The sequence below is a fragment of the Suricata suricatta genome, chromosome 10, assembly GCF_006229205.1.
Source record: "Suricata suricatta isolate VVHF042 chromosome 10, meerkat_22Aug2017_6uvM2_HiC, whole genome shotgun sequence".
Taxonomy (NCBI): Eukaryota; Metazoa; Chordata; class Mammalia; order Carnivora; family Herpestidae; genus Suricata; species Suricata suricatta.
In genome coordinates, this window is record NC_043709.1 from 83,270,408 (window position 1) to 83,294,892 (window position 24,485).

The window sequence follows — 24,485 nt, forward strand, 5'->3', positions numbered from 1 at the left end:
TTAAGAAAAATACCTATCTTTATTAGAATAAAGGAAAGGGAAAAACAAATATAAAATGGGAGAGGCAAAGGAGAACTCTGGGAAGATAAATTAAAAAATAGAAGTGTCAGGGGCACCTGGATGGCTCAGTTGGTTAAGTGTCCGACTTTGGCTCAGGACATGACCTCATGGTTTGTAAGTTCGAGCCCCACATTGGGCTCTGTGCTGACAATGTGGAGCCTGCTTGGGATTCTCTCTTCCTCTCTCTCTGCCCCTCCCCAACTTGCACTCTCTCAAAATAAGTAAAATTTTTGAAAAAAACTGGAAGTGTCAGTATGTCCTCAACAATTTCTAAAATATACATTTACATATAGATGGGTGTCTGTTCCCTTGCTCTGCCAGCTAAAAAAGGCCTAGAATGTCTTCTCCCAGAATTAATGAGTATACCTAGTTCTCAGATTTAAATTACTAAGTATCATTCTCCTTAAAAAACAACAAAAATGGCTGATTGTAAGATCCTCAAAGGTTCCAAAATGAGTCTAGAACATCATATTTTACTATAAAGTAAGGAATACTAAAAAAACTGCTGATACACCAAAAGAAGCCAGATCTAATGGGGCTCCCTTTTTAACATCAATGTAAAAAATTATAGTAATAGACTATAAACTAAAAAAAAAAGGGCAACCCAAGGGGCTCCTGGGTGGCTCTGGTCATGATCTTGCCATTCATGAGTTCAAGCCCTGCATGATAGCTCAGAGCCTGAAGCCTGTTTCAGATTCTGGGTCCCTCTCTCTCTGCCCCTCTCTCTCAAAAATGAATAAACATAATAAAAAAAATATACACATATATATAGCAACCTCAGAGTCCACAGTTAAAATAGTCACATGTATGCCAGATGATACACACACACACACACACACTTATATACATAGTGTTTTCTGATACATATGTACCATGCAGCAAAAATAAAAAATGACTATTTTGCAGCCATGATAATAAAGACTGGTTTAGACAATTATCAAGTGTTGCTAAGTCAGGGGAGGGAAATGAGATGTTTGACAAGCAAAATACTTAATCTTCTTAGTGTTTCTCTCCATAGATTTCTTATTTCCCCATTAGGGAAAAATAACACAACACAGTGAAGATACAGAACAACAGTTTGACCAAGTGATCAAAATCAACATCAACAATGAAGTCTTCAAATGTGATATCCTAATAAGGATACATCACTTTTGTAGTTATTTGGCTGGCGGTACGTAACCTCATTCTAATCATCAGAAAACCAGATAAACCCAAATCGGAACATTTTATAACACCCAGACACACCCAGACACACACAGCTCACTATTTTTGCTCTGGAGAACTGATCTTCATGATTATCTGATGGTGGAGGTATCTTTGTATCCCCACCATCTACCACATCCACCTGATAATTAAAGCTTAAGGAACAGTGGTTGACTGGACAGTCCCTGCTTCGACTGTAAGATGCTATGTCCCAGACAGTGTCTTTATCTGTTTTCAGCCCTCATCACAGTGAAGATACGAAGCGCAGTGGTTAGGATAATGAATTTTTAAACTAAGTAAATAGAATCTGTTCATTGAGTTACACAGTATTCCACACTAAACAAAATTTCTGAAAGCAAACTTTTTTCAAAACTGGTTAGTGACGTCTGGGTGGCTCAGTTAGTTAAGCATCTGACTTTGGCTCAGGTCATGGTCTCGCAGTCTGTGGGTTTGAGCCCTAGGTCAGTCTCTGTGCTGACAGCTCAGGGCCTGGAGCCTGCTTCAGAGTCTGTGTCTTTCTCTCTCTCTGACCCTCCCCCGCTGTTTCCTTCTCTCAAAAGTAAATATTAAAACATTTTTTAATAACCTTTTCAATACCATAAACCAGAAAATTAGAAATTTAAACAATCACTTCAAATAATATAGTTATACATTAACTTTGAAAAGTCTTGTTTTCTAATCCCCCCCCAAAAAAAATCCACCAAAATAAGTTGAAAGAACGACAAGATTTATGGCACACTGCAGTTAGAACCCAACTTTATTGTTACAACCAATTTTTATTTACAGAATATAAATCTCTTCAAAAAGATACATTCCTTCATTTAATCAATGGTAAAAGGCCTTATTAAACAGAACTAAAGCCTAGACATCACTTATATTCGAACAGAAAACAAACAACTTCATTAAAAGTTTATGAACATACAGCAAAAATGTATTTTTTACGTAAGCAGTTACATGAATGAGGCTTTTTTAATTGTCCTCACTGGCAACCCCATTTTTATCCACAGAATAAAATTTACACTTAAATTAACAGTAGTAAAAATGTAAAAATTAAATTTTAAACATGAAAATACGCAACCCAAACCAGGAAGTATCTCCATTACCAAACAGACTGACAAGTTCTCAGACACTCAGATACTTTCTGAGGCACATCAAAACACCTACATCAAAATTTGCATTCATTTGAGAGGTATCAATACATTTTCAGTGCTGAGACTATTTGTAGCACTTACAGTATATACAAAGCAGCATTATACTACTATGGTTCACATTTGAAAAACACAAATTTAAGGTTTATGCCACAATTGCCCAATTCAACATACAGCTAACGCAGTAATAATCATTCATTTTGTTTTTTCTTCTGAAACTTAAGGAAATTATCACCTAAGAACATGGAATAATGCCATGTCTTATTTCTTATGAGAACAGTATATTTTAAAATTCAAATACTTCATATCATGGAAAGTTCACCCAGCTTTAAAAAGGTTCCTAAATACAGTACAGTTTAAGTTTCCTCTTAGTAGATTCCACCAATTGAGTTACTCTAGTACATATAACTAACAGGAAACTTCGTCAGGTTGGTTATTGGACAATAAAAATCTCAGTGTGTCACTAACTAGAAAGTAGCAGCACACCACAACCATGGCAAGTAAATACTCTCACCTCCTCCACTGCATTTCTGGGGTTTTCTCCAGGTCATAAGGGCTGGTTTACATGGAGATCAACGGGTCTCAACCTATCCCTAAATGTTGTTTTATTAAGAGTTTTGAAATTTAACGAATGAAACAATTCAAATCAGCCAGCTTTTTCTTACCCTTCACTAACTCAATTAACATATGTAATGTTTTCAATTTTTATAAACATACTGTTTTTTGTTAAAATGATAGATGGTATTTATACCATTAATGGGTAAAATGTAAACAAAAATATGCCTATCTTTAGGGACTAAGAGTATTTTACAGATCAATTTTTCATAACTAGAAAAGCTGAAAGATTCATAATGAACAAAGATAATATTTTAGCCTGCTATCTGATAATATCTATAGTATAGTAAGTGCATAGGTATGGGGGGGAAAGGCAGATTTTAGGACAGAGATATAAGAAGTTGAATTTGAGATGGTTGAAACACAAAGGGGTATTTTTGTATAAGCACTGTCATTTTCATCCATTCAAATAGTTGAAATCTTCTATCCATTTCAAATTATGATCTAAAAATAAATGTTGTTAATGTAAAAATTGGAAAAATCTAATTCATTATGTAAGATATCTTATTAATTTCAGTTTTCAAGTATTCAAGTAATGCAAACCCAAGCATTTTGCTTTATATCAACACATTTACAGACTAAGCTACAAAGATGGGGAGAAAAAAATCATTTAAAATAACTGATCTGCTTTTCTATCCAAAGACCTCAAAACCAAGACATAACACTGTAATCATACAAGTGATATGTAACTGAGAAAAAAAGGTGGCTCAATATAACTAATGTCTTTGGGGGGAAAAAAGGAAAAGAAAACAAAAGCAAAACAGATTACCTTAATATGTTAGTTTCCAGTTAAAGGCCATTCTAAAATCAAATGAACTAAAGAAGTAAAATCAGAGAATATCAATTCTGAAATAAAGAAAAAGCTGTTTTACCACATACTTGTAATTCATTTCTTTTGTGCATAATAACTACTTACATTTGCTTTATGAGGAAGATAGTGCACGATGCTCCCAGTAACAGAACCCTCCTCCGCGCTTAAAGCATTGGTTAACTTTGTCTACCAACTGATGACAGATTAATATTAGAAGCTTAAGTCTGTATCACTTTGGAATGCATATAAAATGCTTACTAAGAGCAATATGAAGCAGAAAACCAAACTCACAGTATTTTCATTTGTATTTGAAAGAATTTAAAAATGGTATAGAAAGCTTTGTGTAATATTAAAAAGAAAAACCCATCTAATTTTTAAAGTGAAGGTTTTTTGACTGAGAGTGCTTGGGGGAACTTTTTTCCTTGAACTTCCTTTATGAAGTTGAAATAAATATTTTTAGTTCAGCAAAAATTAAAATAGCAGTCATTAAAAAACTTATTACTTAGATCTTTTCTTTTATAATCCCATAATGAACAACTTTTTATTTATAGAAGCCAACTAAGACATGCTGAAGTTGAGCTAAAGGCTATTATTTATCAGATCTCATATATACGGGATTTAGATTTATACAGATATGTAAACTCTTAAGGTTGGTTTGTTTTGGTAGAAAAAAGTTAACCCTGAAAACAGGAAAGGATAATACTTCAGTCTGCAATCATCACATTATATTTTTAATCTGCTTTAGCTTAGAATCATGTCTCAAGAAAGGTGTTCTAGCAGTGTATTAATTTGCTTAATTAGCAATCTAACCTCACACAAAAACTAATGGCCAACTAAAAAATGAAGAAAAGTCGTATTAGGCACTAAGAGGCTAAATAAATAAGTAATGACACTGACAAAACCTGATAAACCCTATTTCCAGTTCCTCTTGTTATCCCGCTGTGCAGCCAGAACTTTTGGCTATTTCCAGTCTGAAATCAAAGAGCTGAATCATTTCCTTACCAAAAAAAAAAAAAAAAATCTACAAAAGGGAGAATGCAAAACAGTACACAATCTCATATGCAAGATACAATTCACACTAATTTACAAATTTTTATTTACACTGTTTTATATACATTCCAGGCAGACCTAGTTGAGTTTTGTGCTCATGTTGATCTCAAACGACCATGTGAACAGTATGATTTACTACCACATCTCTTCGATTTCCAGAAAATCAAGTGGTAGCATGGGGTCAGGAGGGAAAAATATCAAATGTTACTGGTCAGTTAAGATCATACAAGTATAGAAGGAACAAAAGGGGAAAATGTGGAATTTTGCTTGTTAAAGCATCCAGGCCACTATGGTCTACTGACTAACAGTGAGTACACATGAATGCCACTTCTCTAACAATCATTTTCATATGTACAAAATGAACTTACTACCAGCTGAGTTATTAAGTAAGGCATTCAAGTTCCTTAGCTTCACATAAAAAGGCAACGGAACAGACATCTCAGCAAGCCACAGGACAAATTTTAGAGGGACGTTTTCCTTTAGATTCCCTTAAATGGTCAATAAAAAGGGAAGCAATTTTGAACCCTATTATTAGTCTGCAGAATGATACCAAAAACCTGTACAGGAAGTGGGAGGATCACAACTCCCAAAATCTAGCCATAGAAGTGGGGGAAATATTTTAAATATCTTATTTTGTTTCAACTTCCACTGCACACTCCTAGGGCTAAAGGGAGAGCCTTTATTCCCCTTTACATTCACTTCTCTATGAATCTCTCTGAACCACAAGAGTGTCACAGCTAGCAGCTATGCAGTCTATCAGAAAAGGCTCAGTGAATCCCTATTCCAAATAGTTTGAAGAATATGGAATAAAGTAGAAAACTGGTCTTGTTTCCTCTCATACACACATAGTTCTCCAAGTTATATACTGTTGCACTTTAAGTCCGAGAGCAAAAAATCAAGGGTATTACATACTGTCCTAAGAAAATGTTCCAACCACAGATGAAAATTACACCAAAAACAATTTTTCAATTCACTCTAACATTATGTAAAAAGCTACTGTTTAATTGGTTCCATTCATTTAGTCAATTAGGTAAAATTCTATTGATCCTTTAGTAATATGGTTTATAAAAACAGAAGTGAACATTTATGTAACACTGGGGAGGTAGAAAACAAATCTTAGTCTAACACTGTTACAGACACAAGCAGATTTTAAGGTTCTATTTATGTAACTAGATTTCACCATTTAAAATGGCCTTAAGTGTTTCTGCTTACTTTATTAGCTTTAAACATCTTGAGATAATCCAAGTATTTTAAAGCACTTATCTGAGAATATAAGTCATTTGGAATAATACATCAAACTCCCCAGAAGATTTCTTAGAGGATATATTTGTAGTTGCATATTTTGAATATGCAGATTCATTAGGCCAACTTTGTACATGGGCACTTATGTGACCAAAGTGCAAAGCTTGTCAGACTAATGTTCTAAGTTAACCATGGCTGCTCATCCCCACACAGGGGCAGTCTTCAAAACGTGAAGCCTACTTATCGCAAAGATCTAACTTCCTTCTGTATAATAATTATCACCCTCTCACTCCCAAACAAAATAAAAATACACAAACAAAATCAAGAGAAACTAAGACAAGAGAAGCCCTCCTACCATGTGTATTTCTGCTTAATTCACATTTTGTTATATCAGATTTTAAGTGTAGATCAATGTCCCAAATGTTCCTTATTTCTTTTAACTGCTTCAATTAATTTCTCTGAACCTACATATATCATGTAATCATATCATTCTAAAGACATGGAGCCAAACTAAAACATGAAGTGAAATTGTAAGGAATGAATATCTAAATGACATTTTCTTGTTCCCAAGTATGATAACCATTCTACCTTTGTTTCAAAAATTATTATTTGTTCTACTAGCTAAACAAAGAGAAAACACAGAATATTTCATTAAGTAAAACAAAATTTTTGGTAACAAAACAGTATGATACAATCAAATTTTAAAAATAAACTAGCAACTTAAATGAGCACATGTAGTATGTGAAAACATTAATTAATGCAGATTTTGGTAATATAAAATCATACCTATTCCAGGATTATATGGCAAATATTAATACATATACTGCCAGACTATGTAAGGAAAGGAGAATTTAATTTTAAGATACATTCTGCGCCCCCTCCCAAAAAACACTATCCAATATTCAATTAAAAAGATGTACCACTAAGCCTAGATAGTAAATGTAGTTTACCCTCATACACAGGAATTTTTCTATTAACACCCTAAATTATCTATACCAGTATCTGGCATTTCAAGAGTGAATGATTCATATTTCTTACAGTGTATCAAGATAAAAAGGTTACACTAAACACTTCGAATGTTTGCTAAAATTAATATTATTAAAGTAAAACTTAAAACAAAAATTTTTCTCTGGAATATTTTCATTGCTTACACTCAACTAACAGATGAAAGAGTCACAGAATTATGTTAAATTTATAATAAATAATTCACATATAACAGAGATTAAATTATCAAAGAAAGGTTTAAACTGACATCTTTATACCTTTTTGCGGATTTAACAAACTTCTAATCGACCACACATTGACAGCAGTAGGTGTACTTCTTGACATCATTCAGTCTATTTAAAAAATAGATTGGTTGTATAGAGGCATTATTTGTAAAGCAAGATAACCAAATTAAACCACAGAATTTTAACAAATATTGGCTTTTCAAAATTTCTTAAGAAAAGATTTCACAAGCATTGTTCCGCTACTTAAGAATAACCCAATCTCTTCTTTACTCAGGCACTTTTAATGCGGTAACTTCAGGCTTCATTTTAAAGTATTGGTTAAAACGAACAATTGCATACCTAGTGAGAAATGAATAACAACAGAATTAATCAAAGGTGTAAAACTTAATCCTTCCATCACTTTCCACTCACCTTTCTAAGCTGTTTTTTTTTTTTTAAGTTTTAAGATTTTCAAAGGACATGTTTTTAGTTTATTGCACCACCTACTGGACACTTTTCTAATACTGAGAGTATTTAACAGATTATACCAGACTTCCTTGCAGACCAATTATTAAATGTATGAAATCTTTAAAACATTTGACTGAAAATAATAACTACAGTATACCCCATAAGTTCTACATGTACACTCCCCCCAAAACAAAAAGTAGAGGCAAATGTAATGCATAGAGTATAATTAAACTTACCCAAGGAAATCAAAGTCAATAGTGGAGTATTTGGCTTGAATCAAAGCCCACAATCCCCAAAAGAAATGAGAAGCCTAAAAAGGAGGAAAGAAAAATCAAGAATTATGATAATACATTTCAAAATAAAACAACTATCAAATAATTAACGTTCTTCTTTTTCTTCAACTCCATGCAGAGTACAGCTTTGATGCTTTGTATAAAACATCCAAAACACAGTTAATACTGAAGTGTACAGTTATCTAGATTGGCTACCTTATGTCCATACCAGAAGAGATATGTTTATAATCTCTTCAAAAAACAGAGCCCAATTCTTGTAACTGCTTTGTGGAGACAGAGTTCCGTATCAGTACTAATAGATGTTAATTACATATTGTTAATGATTATAACTGCTAACAGGCAGTTATTTGTATTTATAGATTTATATTTATAATCCTATAAAACATAGGATTACCAAAGGACTTTGGCTTTCTGACATAAAAATATAAACAAAAAGGAAAATCCCAATCTCAAAAGCAAAAAATATATTTAAATATGAAAAATGCTCTAGGCATGGCAAACATCTGAAAACCATTTTTATTGGCCCAACAATTCTGTAAAACCAACCTGACATGTTGTAACATGATTTTACTTATGTCAGACAAAAATGAGTCTTAAGACTTATAGAGAAAAATAGATTACTGTGTAGGGACTATAAAATAACTGCTATGTATGTGCTTTACAACTTATTTCCAGTTAAACAGGAAAATATTTTAAGATTCTGATAACTAGTAAAACTTCACTTCCCAAGAAATAGTCTAACTAGAAATATAGCTAGAGAAGTCTTAAAGGGTTTTATTTCAACTAAATTCCGTACAGTAACAAAAGGTAGCTAAGAAAAAAAAAATTACTCAACAGCTGTGCTCCTGGTATTAAAATAAACAAACAACCCAATTTGGTAGGTAAAGCAATACAGTGTATGAGGAAGGATTCTTAATTTGAATTGTGAATTGTGGGAGTTCAAGTCCAGGTTCTGTCACTAACTCCTTTTGCAATGTTCAATAAATCACAAATTTTTACCATCTGAATGATCACATAAAAGATCAGAAACTATTAGCCCTTCTGTATTCCACACAGGACTGTTTTAAAGATTAATGGAGGGGCACCTAGGTGGTTCAGTATGTTGAGTTTCCAATTCCTGATTTTGGCTCAGGTCATGATCCCAGGGTCATGGGATTGAGCCCTGTACTCAGCATGGAACCTGCTTAAGAGTCACTCTGGGGTTGCCTGTGTGGCTCTGTCAGTTAAGCGTTGGACTTCGGCTCACGTCATGATCTCATGGTTCAAGCCCTGCACTGGGCTCTATATTGTCATGAGAGAGCCAACTTCAGATCCTCTAACTCCCCCTCCCGCTGCCCCTCCCCCACTGTGCTCACACTTTCTCAAAAATAAACATTTAATAAAAAAGATTCTCTCCCTCTGCCCCTCTACCCCCTACTTGAACACCTGGAAGGAAGAGAGGAAGGGAGGGAATCATATATATGTATTGTGAGAAATAAGTTCGCTGACCCAATCAAAGAAGGGACAGAGAGACTCAGAGCACAGTGAAGCAAGGCTTTAATCAATATTCTTACAAGGGCAGGTGTCTGACAGCAATTATCTCCTAGCATGCAAGTCCCTCCCTGGATCCTCACTGGCTGCGTACTACAGTGGTTACAGCCGTATCCTGTCACCTATGCCCATGTAAGGCCAAAAGGAGTCTAATTGGAACAATGTACATTTCCTGAGGTGAAGCAGAGACTTTCAGTCCCTCCGTGTTCTTTGGTTCATGCTCATTGCCAAGACTGTGAAAATAAGCCTACGAAACAGAGAAGGGGAAGAAGTGGGAAGTGAAGTGTCCAAGGGTTTGGCACTCCATTATGGGGGGGGGGGAGGGGGGGTCATATATATGTCCAATAGGTTGTAAGCCTACTGTTAACTAGACAGTAAAGCTTTTATTTGGTATTTCTGAAAAAGAATTATCTCCCTTACTTCATAGGTATAGGTACACACACACACACAGAATTTTTAAGCTCTAAAGATCTCTTTAAAGTATGCTGTAAAAATATCTATTTAAAAAATACTGCTGCACTTGCTTTTAACTTTCTCAAAGAATCACTAGCAGAATATATAACTTCCCATCAAATACAGGTACAGAAAAGAATAAACAATGTGGTAAAAAGTAAACAGCTAAAGTCACACGTACATGAAGGCTAATGATTAAAAAAAAAAAAAAAGCTGAGCTCTAGAGTCAAATTACAAAAATTACTACCTGTATGGCTTTGAGCAATTAACCTCTCTATACCTTTGTTTCCTCACCTATAATAAAATGCAGGTGTGACATTATGATTTAGAATAAATACATACTTGGTCTTTATCCACTGTCTCTGGCTCATAGTTCCTCAAATCCTTGGAAAGTATAAGAGCAATGGGAACATCTTTTTGTTATAATATTTGGTCTTTTATAATAAGTTTCTGAAATAGCTCCAGAACAATAAAAGTAAAAGGAGTTTTGTTATTCAAAACAAGCCCCCCCTTTTTTTTAAATGTTTACTTTTGAGACAGAGAGAGACAGTGCAAACAAGGGAGGGGCAGAGAGAGAGGGAGACGCAGAATCTGAAACAGTCTCCAGGCTCTGAGCTGTCAGCACAGAACTCAACACGGGGCTCAAAACCATGAACCATGAGATCATGACCTGAGCCAAAGATGGACACTTACCTGAATGAGCCACCCAGTTGCCCCAAGTCCCTTTTAATCACACCTGACTTTATGTTAATGAGCTGAGTTTTGGAAAGCACCTCAAAATGAGGGCTGGTTGCTAGGTGAACTAACCAGGTGAGTCGAGGGATGGACTTTCAGGCCATCTCTCATCTCACAACCTCCAGGGAGGGGAAAGGGGAGAGAGAGTTCAGTTTTCAATGCCCAATGTTTTAATCAATCATGCCTATGTAACGAAGTCTCCATATAATCCAAAAGGAGAGGCCTCCTAGAGCTTCCAGGCCTGGTGAGCCAGAACACATCCACAGGCTGGAGGGTGGTATACCCTAACCTCCTAGAGAACAGAAGTTCCTGTGCTCAAGACCCTTCTGGACCTTGCCCTACATACCTCTTCATCTGATTGTTCTTCTGTATCCTTTATTATAAACTGGTAAACATAGGTAAATGCTTCTCTGAGTTCTATGTGCTACTCTAGCAAATTAACAGCACCCAAAGAGGAAATTTTGGAAACCTCCTATTTATAGCCAGTGGGTATGAAGCACAGGTAACAAAACTTGCAATTGGCATCTGAAAGGGGAAACAGTGGGGTGCAGTGTTGTGAGAATGAACCCTTAACTTGGGGAATCTAACACTTATAAATCTTAGGACACTGCTAAGAATTGGAGAACTACTTAGTGATGTGAAAAAACCACACATCGGAGCCAGTATATAACAAACATGCAATAAAAAGGTTAATTACTATCATTACATAAAATTAGAATGATAAAAATCATAAAAACTTTCAAAAATGGTCCTCTGGGGTGCCTAAGTGGCTCATTTGGTTAAGTGTCCGACTTCAGCTCAGGTCATGATCTGACAGTTAGTGGATTAGAGCCCTGCATCCATCTCTGTGCTGACTTGACAGTTCATTGCCTAGACCCTGTTTCAGATTCTGTGTCTCTCTCCCTCTCTTCCCCACTCATGCTTGCTTGCTCTCGCTCTCTCTCAAAAATAAACAAACATTAAAAAATTAAATTAAATTAAAATAAAATAAACAGGGGCGCCTGGGTGGCTCAGTCGGTTAAGCGTCTGACTTTGGCTCAGGTCAGATCTCACATTCGTGGGTTTTGAGCCCCGGGTCCGGCTGTGCTGACAGCTAGCTCAGAGCCTGGAGCCTGCTTCTGGTTCTGTGTCTCCTTCTCTCTCTGCCCCTCCCCCTCTCATGCTCTGTCTCTCTCTGTATCAAAAATAAAACGAAACATTAAAAAAATGTTTTTAAATAAAACAAACAAAAAACCCAAAAATAATCTTTCTACCTGAGGAAATCTCAGGTATTCAGAAATGAATTATGAAGTGAGATGCACCTTCCTTCTTTTTTTTAAAGTCTAAAACAGTGGTTATCAACCCAGGGAAGGTTGCTCTTGCTCAGACTCAAAATTATTTCTTATAATACTATTAATACGTCACTTGCTTCTTGAATATGTTAACCTCTGCAGTGACAATTTAGAAGCAATGGTGGGTCAAACTACTGGTACTTTACAATATGCCAAACACACACACTCACATCATCATCACACATAGTAAAAGACTAGTCTTGTCTGCGTGAAAAATGTCCTTTATGAAGCCACTGAAATTACTAATTTTACTCTAAGTCTCTACCCTTGAGTACACGTTGTTCTAATATTCTGTGAGATGGTGCAGGGAAGGTAGACATAAAGAAGTCTGCTATCTACTCAAAAGAGGAAGGTTGTTTCAAGGAAAAACATTTATGACTGAGTGGTGAGCTGAACTTGCACATTTTTAATGGAACATCATTTTTACTTGAAAGAACAACTGACATTCGAACCAGTTATTAGACTTGGGCATTTTGGCAGATATTTCTCAGATACAAAAACGAACACTTGTCATTTCAATGAAAATAATTGACAGTATTTGTTGCCAATGATAGTTTTCAAGTATTCAACCTAAAATTAGAATTTTGGAAAATTTTTATTTGACTCTGTGAGCCTACCAGCCTCTCAATACAGTATTTAAAACTTTTCTGATGAGACTGATTGTGATATCAGCAAATGTGATATTTTTATATCATATAATGAGATGTGATTAACATCTGTAAGATCTATACAACTCAGTGAATTATTTTCCAAATAATACTGAATGGTGTTAAAAATCACAAAATCATGCACTGCTAAAAGAGTGATTCAAAGTGCAAAGTGAATCAATGGATTATAATATAGTAAGAGTATGAAAAATTAATTGATGTTTTCTGACTGCACATTGCAACTAACCTTTAAGAAATGACCACCTGTTGAATTTTGGTGAGTTATCAAAGAGAAAATCCACAATTATCTGAAAAAGGCAAAGTACTCATTTCTTCCAAAAACATGTGTATGACACAGAACTTTCTTTGTATACTTTAACCAAACCAATATACTGCAACACATGAAATGCAAAAGTACATACAAGAATCTAACTTTTATTAAGCCAGACATTATGAGGATTTGCAAAAGTGTAAAATAAGGTCATTCTTCTAAGTTGCTTTTTTTGTTGTTGTTGGGAAATATTTTCCATTCAAAATGCTGTTTATGTTAACAAGTTTATTATTTTCTACTTAACATTTTGAATTTAACTTTTGATATGACAAATATTGATAATTAACTGAAATAAACAAAAGCTCACAGAGGTCTTCAAAAAAATCTTGAGGGACATCTGGGTGGCTCAGTCAGTTGAGTGTCCAACTCTTGATTTGGGTTCAGGGCATGATCTCTGGGTTGTGAGATCAAGCCCCATGTCTGGCTGCAGCCTGAGCATGAAGCCTGCGTGGGATTCTCTTTCTCCCTCTCTCTCTGCCCCTCCCCTGCTCATGCTCTCTCTCAAAATAAACATTAAAAAAAAAAATCTTGGGGCGCCTGTGTGGCTCAGTCGGTTAAGTATCTAACTCTTGATTTCAGCTTAGGTCATGATCTCATGGTTTGTGAGTTCAATTCCTCTATCAGGCTCTGTGCTAACAGCTAGGAGCCTGGACCCTGCATCGCTCCCTCTCTCTGCTCCTCCCCCGCTTGTGCTTGCTCGCTCTCTCTCTCTTAAAAAATGAAATTAAAAACATTTAAAAAAATCTTGATGTGTAAAAAGAAAATCCTGAGATAAAAAAAAGTTTGAGAACCACAGTTTAAATCCCCTAGGCATATTTTAAGTGATATAAAAATCATCTGTAATCTCTTCCTATCAGGCCAGTTCTGTGAGTAGAAAAGACACACTGTACACAATCTTCACAAAAATCCCATTTTTGGGCAAACAACGCCTTTTACAGAGTGAAAAATGAAATTTTTATATACAACATTAGGCTTTTATGTTTATTTATTATTGAGAGAGAAACAGAGCATGAGTAGGGGAGGGGCAGAGAGAGGGAGACACAGAATCTGAAGCAGACTCCAGGCTCTGAGCTAGCTGTCAGCACACAGCCTGACGCAGGGCTCAAAACCCACAAACCGTGAGATCATGACCTGAGCCAAAGTCAGACACTTAACCGACTGAGCCACCCAGGGCCCCAAACATTAGACTTTTAAATGGATGAAAAGGAAATGCAGGAAATAGTCCATTCATCATTTGTATTCCCCCAAAATATCAAAGAAAATATTTAAGTTCAAATAAAATAATGTAATATTCTGTATGATTTACGTATTATTTCTTTCAGATTTGGAAGTTATAGATATGTAAGTCTATCAAAGGGCATTTTAATTTCTAGGCTACTGTTTTGTATAGAAGTTCTTTGTGTGACCTTTATGCATTTCTTTTCTTTTTTTTTGGTGGTAATAACCACACTTTACTAAGATAGTCAGTGTCTTATATACCATGGATGGTTACATCTTTTCTTTAATGATTACATAGTTCAAGGTCCTTGAAGTAAAGACATGCTCCAGAAAGGGTCATTCTTATCAGGACAGTAGTAAATAACAGGCATTTATGCATTTCTGATTGTGTCACACAAACACAATCATGGGGGGCTTAGGTGGCTTATTCTTTATTTGGCCTCAGGATCAGAACTGACCCTCTGCTCCTGACAAGAGGGATTAATGAGCCTCACCTTTCTCCTTGAGCCAAACCAGGCTGGCCCCCTGGAATGGATCAGGGAGAGAAGAGGAATACGCAGGAGCCCAGGCTCCTATCTTTGTGAGATACAATAAGAGAAACAGAAAAAAAAGTGCAGCTTGGGACTGCACTTAGGCAAACTTAATGACTAACCATAAATCACACAAGGGCAGTATACAGCCTGCTCTGGCAGGAATAGCTAGTTTGAAGTCTCACTTGAGGGGAGGACCCTCAATCAGGACTCCAACTGGGCTATTTACCAGACGGCTCCTCCAGCAAGAAGGCTGAACATTGTAAGTAGGTGACTTGATATATTAAGCCTTCTTTGTTTTTCTCTATACTTCTCTCCTTCCTTGTGTTTACTATAATTGTTTAATTCCTTATATTCCCTTCCCTTATAGTTAATAAAGTCTCCCTCCACAAAACCAGAAGTACAGCTATTATGAATTCATTTTACATAGAACAGCTACCCATCTCTGTTGCAAAGAACAATTCAAGGCTTTATTAAGATAAACAAGTAACTAGAATGACTCCTCAAACTGTTTTTTGAAAAAAACCTAAAAAGTCTAACCTTTTACTTCATAATAATCCAAAATCTGCAAACAATGTGCCTAAAAATTAAAAACCCATATGTATGCTAATTGACTTTATAATACAAATGCATACTTTTGTTTACAATCTCACTCAATATTAATTACAGTAAACATTCAGTAACATATGAAGTCTTTTAATATTTACAAGTCTGCTCACGCCCTCAGCAATAAACATTTAACAGTCATTCATTAAAAAACACCTATATCCTAATCTTACTCGAACCTCTTTACTTAGTATATGCTGTCTTCATGACAAGTCCTCAAGGAAGAAGAGTCTCAGAGGAGGAAACAGAATTTAATACGTCTCTATAAGGAACAAAAATAATTTGCCACCGGATACAGGGAAAAGGGCATTCTAGATAGGAAGAAATAACTTCTACAAAAGCATATAGGCTTTAAACATGGAGTATATTGAGAACTCTGCTAGACCAGAAGTGGAGGTGGGAAAGAAGACAGAATCTGAAGAATGCTATCATTTGGATTCACTCTGTAGGTCACAGGGAACCATAAAGAATGGAAGTGACACAATTAAAATCATGAATTAGATCTAGTTATTAGAAAGATAACTTTTTTAATGTACAGGATGAAATACAGACAGAAGAAACTCGGAGGCAACAAGACCAGTCAAGGTTAACATAGGCGAGAAATTAAAGGCTGAATCAAAGGTAATACAATTAAGGAGATATGGCTGGAATTGAGAGAATTTTAGGAACACATGACTTAAAAGAATAATTCCTTCTTTCCTGGTTTCAAAATACATCAACTAAATGGATGACAGTTAACTTAAGACAGAACAAAGAATAAATAATGGAAAAGAGGATAGGATGCATGAAATGAATTCAAGTTTGGACATAAGGGTGGTCAATTACTAATGGGATTCTGGATAGAGACAGATACTGATCTGGGGATCAACAGAAGAAAAAAATTCGATTTGGGATCATTAACAGAAAGTACAATAAAAGTTATGGGACTAGGGGTGCCCGGGTGGCTCAGTTGGTTAAGAGTTTGACTTTGGCTTAGGTCATGATCTCGTGGTCTGTGAGTTCAGGCCCCAATTGGGTTCTGTGTCGACAGCTCAGAGACTAGAGCGTGCTTCGGATTCTGTGTCTCCCTCTCTCTTTGCTCCTCCACTGCTTATGCTCTGGCTCTTTCAAAAGTAAACATTAAAAAAAAAAAATTAATGGGACTAAATCATTTAATGAATGGAAGCCAGATGAGCCCAAAATCAGGACAATAGGGAACACCAGTATTGTAAGAGGACTGGGAGAAGAGGAAGAATAGAAGGAGCCAGGGAAGGAGACGGAGTAGGAAAATGGAAAAGAGAACCAAGGAAGAATGGTTATCACAAAAGTTAATAAAGAGAAAAATTCTAAATGGTAAATACTGTCAAACGATTTGGGCAGAACAAGTAAGATAAAGACTGAAAGTTCAAACTGGACTCGGTAATTATGTCATATTGGTAGCCCTGACATAAATCATTTTATTATTATATTTTCTAAATAGTGAGGACAGAAGACCGATTGCAGAGGTCTCAGTACATGAAAGATAATAAAGAAAAAAGACAGAGGGTTTGCTTTTATCTCCCCCTACCTTCCCAATTATTCATTCCAACACTTTGAGATTGCGACAGACATTTATTTAATGATTGTGGGACAAAATTAAGAGTTGGTAAGAGAATTACGTAAACTGGCTAGCTTAAAACAAGAAAAAAACTACCAAAAAAATCTCGAAAAAGAAAGGCATATAAGGACATCTGGGTTGCTCAGTTAAGTGTCAGACTCCTGATTTCAGACCAGGTCATGATCTCATGTTTCATGGGATCGGCTTACATTGGGCTCTGCACCGACAGCAGGAAGCTGCTTGGGATTCTCTACCCTTCCCCCGCACGTGCACACAGACTAAACAAACATTAAAAAATAAAATGATTAAATGATTCTTTAAAAACAGAAAGACATATAGATCATAATCTCAAGTAAGAGGGGCTGTGAAGCCAAATGTGAGCTTTGATCTAAATTCTGCTATATTCTTTCTATTCTAAAGATAGCAAGAGAGGCCCTGATGCAAGAAAAATAACCCGCCTCTGAAGAGAGTTGTCAAGAACAGCACTTAACAGAGGACTGCAGCACAATTTAAATAAGAAAAGAAATTCAAACCAAAATTGGCTTCATAACTGGTTCTCAGTGGTTTCTTAACTAGGAAAAACCAGAAACTGGAAATACTTTCAGAGCATAATAAACTGTGTAATGTTTATATGAAAACTATTATGTAAATTGAGGACATGCTAAATAAGAAATATTATTAAAAAGGTACTGAAGTTTTATGTCTCATCAACAATCCTTTTTTTTAAGTTTGTATTTATTTTAAGAGAGAGGGCACATGTACATGAGCAGGGTAGGGGCAGAGGGAAAGAGAGGGAAAAAGAAAATCTGACAGCGCAGAGCCCGATATGTGGCTCGAACCATGAGATCGATCATGAGCTGAGCTGAAATCAAAAGTAAAACACTTAACCAACCGAGCCACCCACGTGCCCCTCAACAACCATCCTTATTCTTTTTCTATAAGACCTTCTACTGAATATATGACATTGCACGAGTATGTGTGCTGTACATTTCACATATTCTTTTTTTTTTTTCTTATTCGGGTTAAATTGGGGTCCCTGTGTGACTGAGTTAAGCATCTGACTTCAGCTCAGGTTATGATGGCACAGTTTTTGAGTCTGAGCCCCGCATTGGGCTCCACACTGACAGTGCAGAGCCTACACAGGATTCTCTCTCTCTCCCTCTCCCCTGCCCCTTCCTCATTTGCATGCTCTCTCAAAATGCATAAACTTTAAACAATTGAATAAAATAAGGTTGTTTGTTTTATCAGGTTAAGTAAGTTTCCCTCCAATTCTAATTTGCTATGAATTTTAAATAGGGATGGCTGTTAAATGTTATCTAGAAAGTATTTTGTACACTAGTATTTGCCCTTCCAAATTATAAGTACTTTGAAGTAATGCATTGTTTTATTCTTCTTTTAAGCCTCCAATCTATATGACCTAGAGTAGTAAGTACTAGATATCTGGTTAATGCATATTATAAACAACTTGATAATCAAACCAAAAGTAATTATTTTCCAATACTGTGTATATATACAACCATAGTATCCAAAGTTGTTAAATTTTTATCATCAAAAGTTTACAAAGAGACCCAAGATAGCTCTCTAATAGTATATAGTGCTTTTGTCTAACTAATTAATAAGCTATGTGGACTTTCTGTGGAAACTAATAAACTCAATGCCTTGGGAATAAATTCTGTAAATACATGCATGAAAAAAACATAAATTATAGCAACAATAATAGTCTTCACGTTATGGCTAAACAGAAATATTTAGGTAATTCTGAAGTTTATTAAGTAACCTCATGGAAAAGAAAACCCTACATTCTGTACTTCAAGATCATGCTTAAATAAAATAAGTAGAAACAGCAGACATCCTAGGACCAGTTGGAGAGCAGGCCATTAATTTAGCCAACAGTTCACTGAAAATAGATACCAGAACAGAAGATGAGTCAAGTTTCAGCACACCCTCTTATTTGAGATGTATTCTGAATGGCTCTGGGAAAATGCTGCTCTTAAAACAATGGAAAAACTATACCCATAAGCCATCAACAGGGTGTAGTTGGATTTAAAAAAAATTTTTTTGCATTTATTTGTTTTTGAGAGACAGAGACAGAGCATGATGAATGGGGGTAGGTGCAGAGAGAAAAGGAAACACACAATCCGAAGCAAGCTCCAGGCTCCAAGCTGTCAGCAGAGCCCAATGCAAGGCTCAAATTCACAAACTGTGAGATCAGGACCTGAGCTGAAGTCAGACACCCAACCGACTGAGCTACCCAGGTGCCCCCTATACAAGGTCTATTTGTAAAGACAACATAGCAAATATTCTCTATATCAATTGTACCAAACTGTATTAAAACTAAAAAGTAGTGGTTAAAATATCTTCACCCTAGTATTCAATTTAATTGTGTAACATCTTAGCTGAAGGCTCATTCTAAGTCATCACATCATTCTCAAAAATAATTTATTTTTAAAAAAGTAAATGCACTTAAGTATAGAGAAATAGATGTTAAAAATAATAATAAAGCATCAAAGAAGCTGGAAATAACTGCTCATCAAAAGAAGACCAAGACAAAATACCAGGTAAGTTATGAAAACATAATTCTACTCCTTCTTCCAATCTTTTATCATCTTAGCAGTAAGATATGATGATTAAGTGTACTGGGCAGGGGCACCTGGGTGGCTCAGTCGGTTAAGTGTCCAACCAGCTTAGGTCATGATCTCACAGTTTGTGAATTCAAGCCCGTGTTGGGCTCTGTGTTGACAGCTCAGAACCTGGAGCCTGCTTCAGATTCTGTGTTTCCCTCTCTCTCTGCCCCTTCCCCATTCGTGCTCCGTCTCTCTGTCTCTCAAAAATAAACAAAAAAAAAATTTTTTTAATAAAGTGCTATGGAAAACTTCATTTCCTATAAATCTGTCCTTGATTATATGTTTTCTGTAACATAAAGACAATAGATATAATCTAAAAAACTGCTTCACAATTTATCCACACTCTAGCTAGAATCCATTCATTACATAATTACTGAGCACTTACCCTGGGTGGCTTACCAGTTGGTACCACTGTTATTTTAGAGGTTAAGGATATAATAATGAATAAAACAAAATTTGTCCTCAAAAATATTATAATAGGGGAGTTATAAAAATTCATGTTTTGTCCCAATTTTGAACAAAAATACAAAAAAGATGATGACGGTTATAAAGCTTTTTAGGGGTATGTGGGTGGCTCAGTTGGTTGAGCGTCCGACTTTGGCCCAGGTCATCTTACGGTCTGTCAGTGTGAGCCCTATCTCAGGCTAACTGCTGTCAGTGCTCTCTCTCTGTCCTTCCCCTGCTCCCTAAACCTCTAGAAAATAAACATTTTTTTATAAAAAAGCTTTTTAAATTATATTAAGAATCTGTCATTGTTCATATTTAAACTTACCAGTGCAAACTGATTGACCTGAATGAAGAGTATTTCCACCTCCTTTTCAGTAACTTCAGTCCCAAAGCCTTTATATTCTTTGTAGGCTTCAAGGTAAGAACGCAGCCACTGGCCCTGTAGTTGTCTGTCTGGATAGAGACTATAGTCTACATCACTGACACCTGAATGGAAAAAAGGAATACTTAAGAGTTTAAAAACATGCTATCTTCTATATACTTGAATAATTCCTAAAGTAACCCTAAAAAAACTAGATGTTAATAGCGGCTATTAAAATAATCCAAAAAATCTAATATACTGAAACTTAAATCCTATTGCATGACCCATTTCATGATCGTATCAATTCTCATTGCTTCAATTTCTCCTCCAAGAGTGAAGCTTGAACCACCTACATCAGGAACCCCGATCCTTCATTTTAATAAGCACCTCACGACACTCTTCTGCACATTAATATTTAGAGCATTTCCTAGGACTCCCACTCTAAAAACATTTTTGACCTTTACTCACGGGGTAAGAAATACATTTTATATTGAAACTTTATACATTCTCCTGGTATTAAGTTCCACAAAACAGTATTTACCCTATCTAATGTTTTCTATTTCTTTTCTTTTCCATTCCTTGTTTTAAAATAATCACCTGGCAAACTTGGTTTTAAGACGTGCAGTTTCAAAAATAGTAACCTAGGGGCACCTGGGTGGCTCAGTCAGTTAAGCATCTGACTTTGGCTCAGGTTATGATCTTGTGGTTCATTTGTTTGAGTTCCACATCGAGCTCTGTACTGACAGCTCAGAGCCTGGAGCCTGCTTTAGATTCTGTGTCTCCCTGTCTCTCTGCTCCTCCCCTGCCTGTGCTCTGTCTCTCAAAAATAAACAAACATTAAATAAATTATTTTTTAAATAAACCTAAAAAAAAAAAACCAGTAACCTAGAAAATAAAGTTCATACTATTTTGTCTACTCAGTGTTCTTCATGGGATGGCCCCAACTTTACTTCTCTATATAACTCCTATATGTTCCTTCAGGAGTTTTATATCCTACAAACAGGTACACTTGCCTTTAAGCTTCTTCCTCCTTCTTCTAGTGCTTTCCTTCCTCTTCTACTGGCACATCTCAACTTCTACCTAACTTGCAAGCTTCAGCTCGATTTTTTTTTCCTACATGGAATCCTATTAGGATCACAGAAGCTTCCTCTTTTATATCCACAGCAGTGACCATCCATTATACTAACATGGATATGGTGCTATCTCATTATATGCACAGCTGCTTTCCCTTCAAATATGTACAGCACATGTATGGGAATATAGGATGTGTATGAAAAGTCTGGTACAGGGAAATAACTGAAAACACGTAAATTAAAACCCCCCTCCAACTTCTTCCCAATTTTCTAAGTTTATGAAAATATAAGAATGCATGAATGTAAACAAATACAAATGGAGCAAAGAGAAGCTCATACTAGGTATAAATCAGCCAGGAGAATTTCCTAATTTTTAGTTTTAGAGCATTTCATATTTCTAAATATAGTCATAAAATTATTTTTAAATTTCTTTTAACATACGAAATCCTAAAACTTTCATATGTGACAGTGATAAAAGATTAATTTTCAGGGGTAAAATGGCAAGCTTTTCAATTATTCATAGCCAAAGACAAAATAAAATTATTTAGCTTCTTAGTTACCCAACATTCCAAAAGGTCAAGTATAAAAGGGAAACAACAAAGGCTTTTTAAAGGATTTTTTTTAATGCAAATCTTAGTTCTCTGTATTTTACTGTGATCTTGGTAAGTTACTTTCTCCATGTATAAACTGGGAATATAACCTAAGTGACAGCAGACAGTGGAGTCTGCTTGGGATTCTCTCTCTCTCCCCTCTCTCTGTCCCTACCCACCCCTCTCAAAATAAATAAATAAATATTTTTTAAAAAACCTTTTTAAGTATCAGTTCAAAGTTAAATATGTCGCTCCATTAGTTAAGCCCTGGATTTTACCTGCAAATTCATTGAAATGATTTCCAATATCATATGCCAGGTAGTTGTATCCAGAATATTCATAATCAATGAACTGTACATCACCTATGTGAGACACAAAAAAAAGACATAAGAAATCATATACAAGATTAGAAAATCCCTATGCTATTTGTAATTAAATAGCTTCCAAAATTTTGTCTCATTGTATGTGCTTGGTTACATGCACTTCTGAGACAATACAGGGTAAGGCTGTGAATTTTATGGCAATGAGCTTTACAAAATTCAAATCACATACTGTCAACAGCTTGTGAACATTAACATTCACTATGTTAAAGAAAAGTCAAAACAATAATTCTCCAAATTCAAACAAAAGCAAAATATGTCTTTCACCACAAGGGGGCATTGGATACTTAAAAATTCAAATTTAATTAAAAATAAATACTATCTTGGAAATTGTTAATAACCTGTGCAGTTTTAACAAATTATGATACTCCAAAAGTGGGCTGATATGCTACTTTACATATACAAATCAAATATAAACTTTAACAGTTTTAAATTCTGTAAACCCCTTCAGTTCTGCTATACTGTTTGATCAACTTAATGATATTCCTAATCTAAGAAATTAGTTGCTATAAACTCATAGTTTCTTGGAAGGCTACATAACTTAAGATTTCTAACAGAATATCTGCAGCATTAAGGTGGTTGTTTTATCTTTTAAAAAGAACACAGGCATAGCTGCTTGTGAACTTTTTTAATTTGAGAAATTTTTATATAAGCTAAATTCCTATTCTAAATTAATGCTAAACATATATGTGTATTTCATTACATTTCTCCAAAGATAAAAAGCAAAAAGTCTGCCTGTCCAGGTGACATACTCCTGCTTACAAACCATTCATTTCTGAGTACTAAGTATAATAAAGGGTTTGTCTCAAAAATACAAATCTTTTTAAAAAAGAGATGAGAAAAAGTTTTAAAGAGAGAGACATTAAAAAAATCAAAATGAGTCACTGTCAACACCAGGCATCACAAACTCAAAGGCTTACAGGGCCATTACAGTTATAATGGAAACACGCACAGAGATGGCTGTAAGAATAGTTTCTAAAAGTCTCTAAAAGGCTTATATTGAGAAAATTCATAGCTTATGCCTTAGTTACACTGTATTTTAAACACCAAACTGAAGTAACAAAACAAACTCCTGGTCCACACACACAGGCATTTCCCAAATAAAAGAGCTTTGAACTATAATGTCTTGATACAGATATATATGTTTAATTTAGGGGCATATGTTGATCATATTCAACTCAGAAAAAGAATCACATGACACAAAAATATCATGGCAAATGGCATATTTTACATAAAAGCAAAAAAAACTTATAATGTAATAGCATTAATATATTAATTCTAAACTTGTATAAATACTAGTCAGGTCTAAAGTAAATTAAGTGAGCATCATCAGAATATCAAAGCCCAGTTTAATCAAAATCTACATGCATATTGATGAAATAAATATAAGGTTCTAAAATGATGGTGACTACAATGAATCACTGCTTTGAACCGCCAGAAGTATTATAGTCTTAAATTCAAATAATCTTAAAGTTAGACAAATCACTTTACTAAAACTGCAGAATGGGAAGTGAGAACAAATTTTAAAAGTCTGTTCTGGGTAATGCTGGCAATAAGAGGGTGAATTCCACTATCACATTAAAATACTCTAAAGCCATGAAAAAAATTTCATTTTCAAAAATTATTTGATGACCAGGAGAATTACAAATGTTACATGAAAAAAAAGATAGAAAATAGTAAACACAGTGATCCAAATAATTAATTTATGCCTGGAGAGAGAGAAAGAACAAAGAATGCATACGAGAAAAAAAGATGAATGGAAATGAACCAAAACAGTATGTTTCAACTTGTTTCATTAGAGGTGATGGACAAGTGACCTTTTTTCCCTGTATTTAAAATTTTTACATTAAACATTACTTTTAGGAGAAAAAAAAGGGATAGTTTGAAAAGATTAAGATGAATTCTCTATATAAAACTGTCAAAAGATGAAGAGACTAAACCCAATGATTTTAGAT

At 35.2% G+C, this 24,485-nt stretch overlaps 1 protein-coding gene across 1 annotated transcript in view; it reads right to left on the minus strand.

Moving 5' to 3' along the window:
* Nucleotides 1-2,002: 2,002 nt before the first annotated feature.
* Nucleotides 2,003-24,485, minus strand: part of ETNK1 (ethanolamine kinase 1) — a 65,714-nt gene continuing 43,231 nt past the window's right edge. The window contains exons 5-8 of the mRNA XM_029953787.1: nucleotides 22,429-22,512; nucleotides 20,452-20,612; nucleotides 8,042-8,115; nucleotides 2,003-7,697 (exon numbers count right to left, since the gene is read on the minus strand). Coding sequence (XP_029809647.1) covers nucleotides 7,625-7,697; nucleotides 8,042-8,115; nucleotides 20,452-20,612; nucleotides 22,429-22,512 — 392 coding nt within the window. The 3' untranslated portion in view covers nucleotides 2,003-7,624. The remainder of the gene's footprint in view (nucleotides 7,698-8,041; nucleotides 8,116-20,451; nucleotides 20,613-22,428; nucleotides 22,513-24,485) is intronic.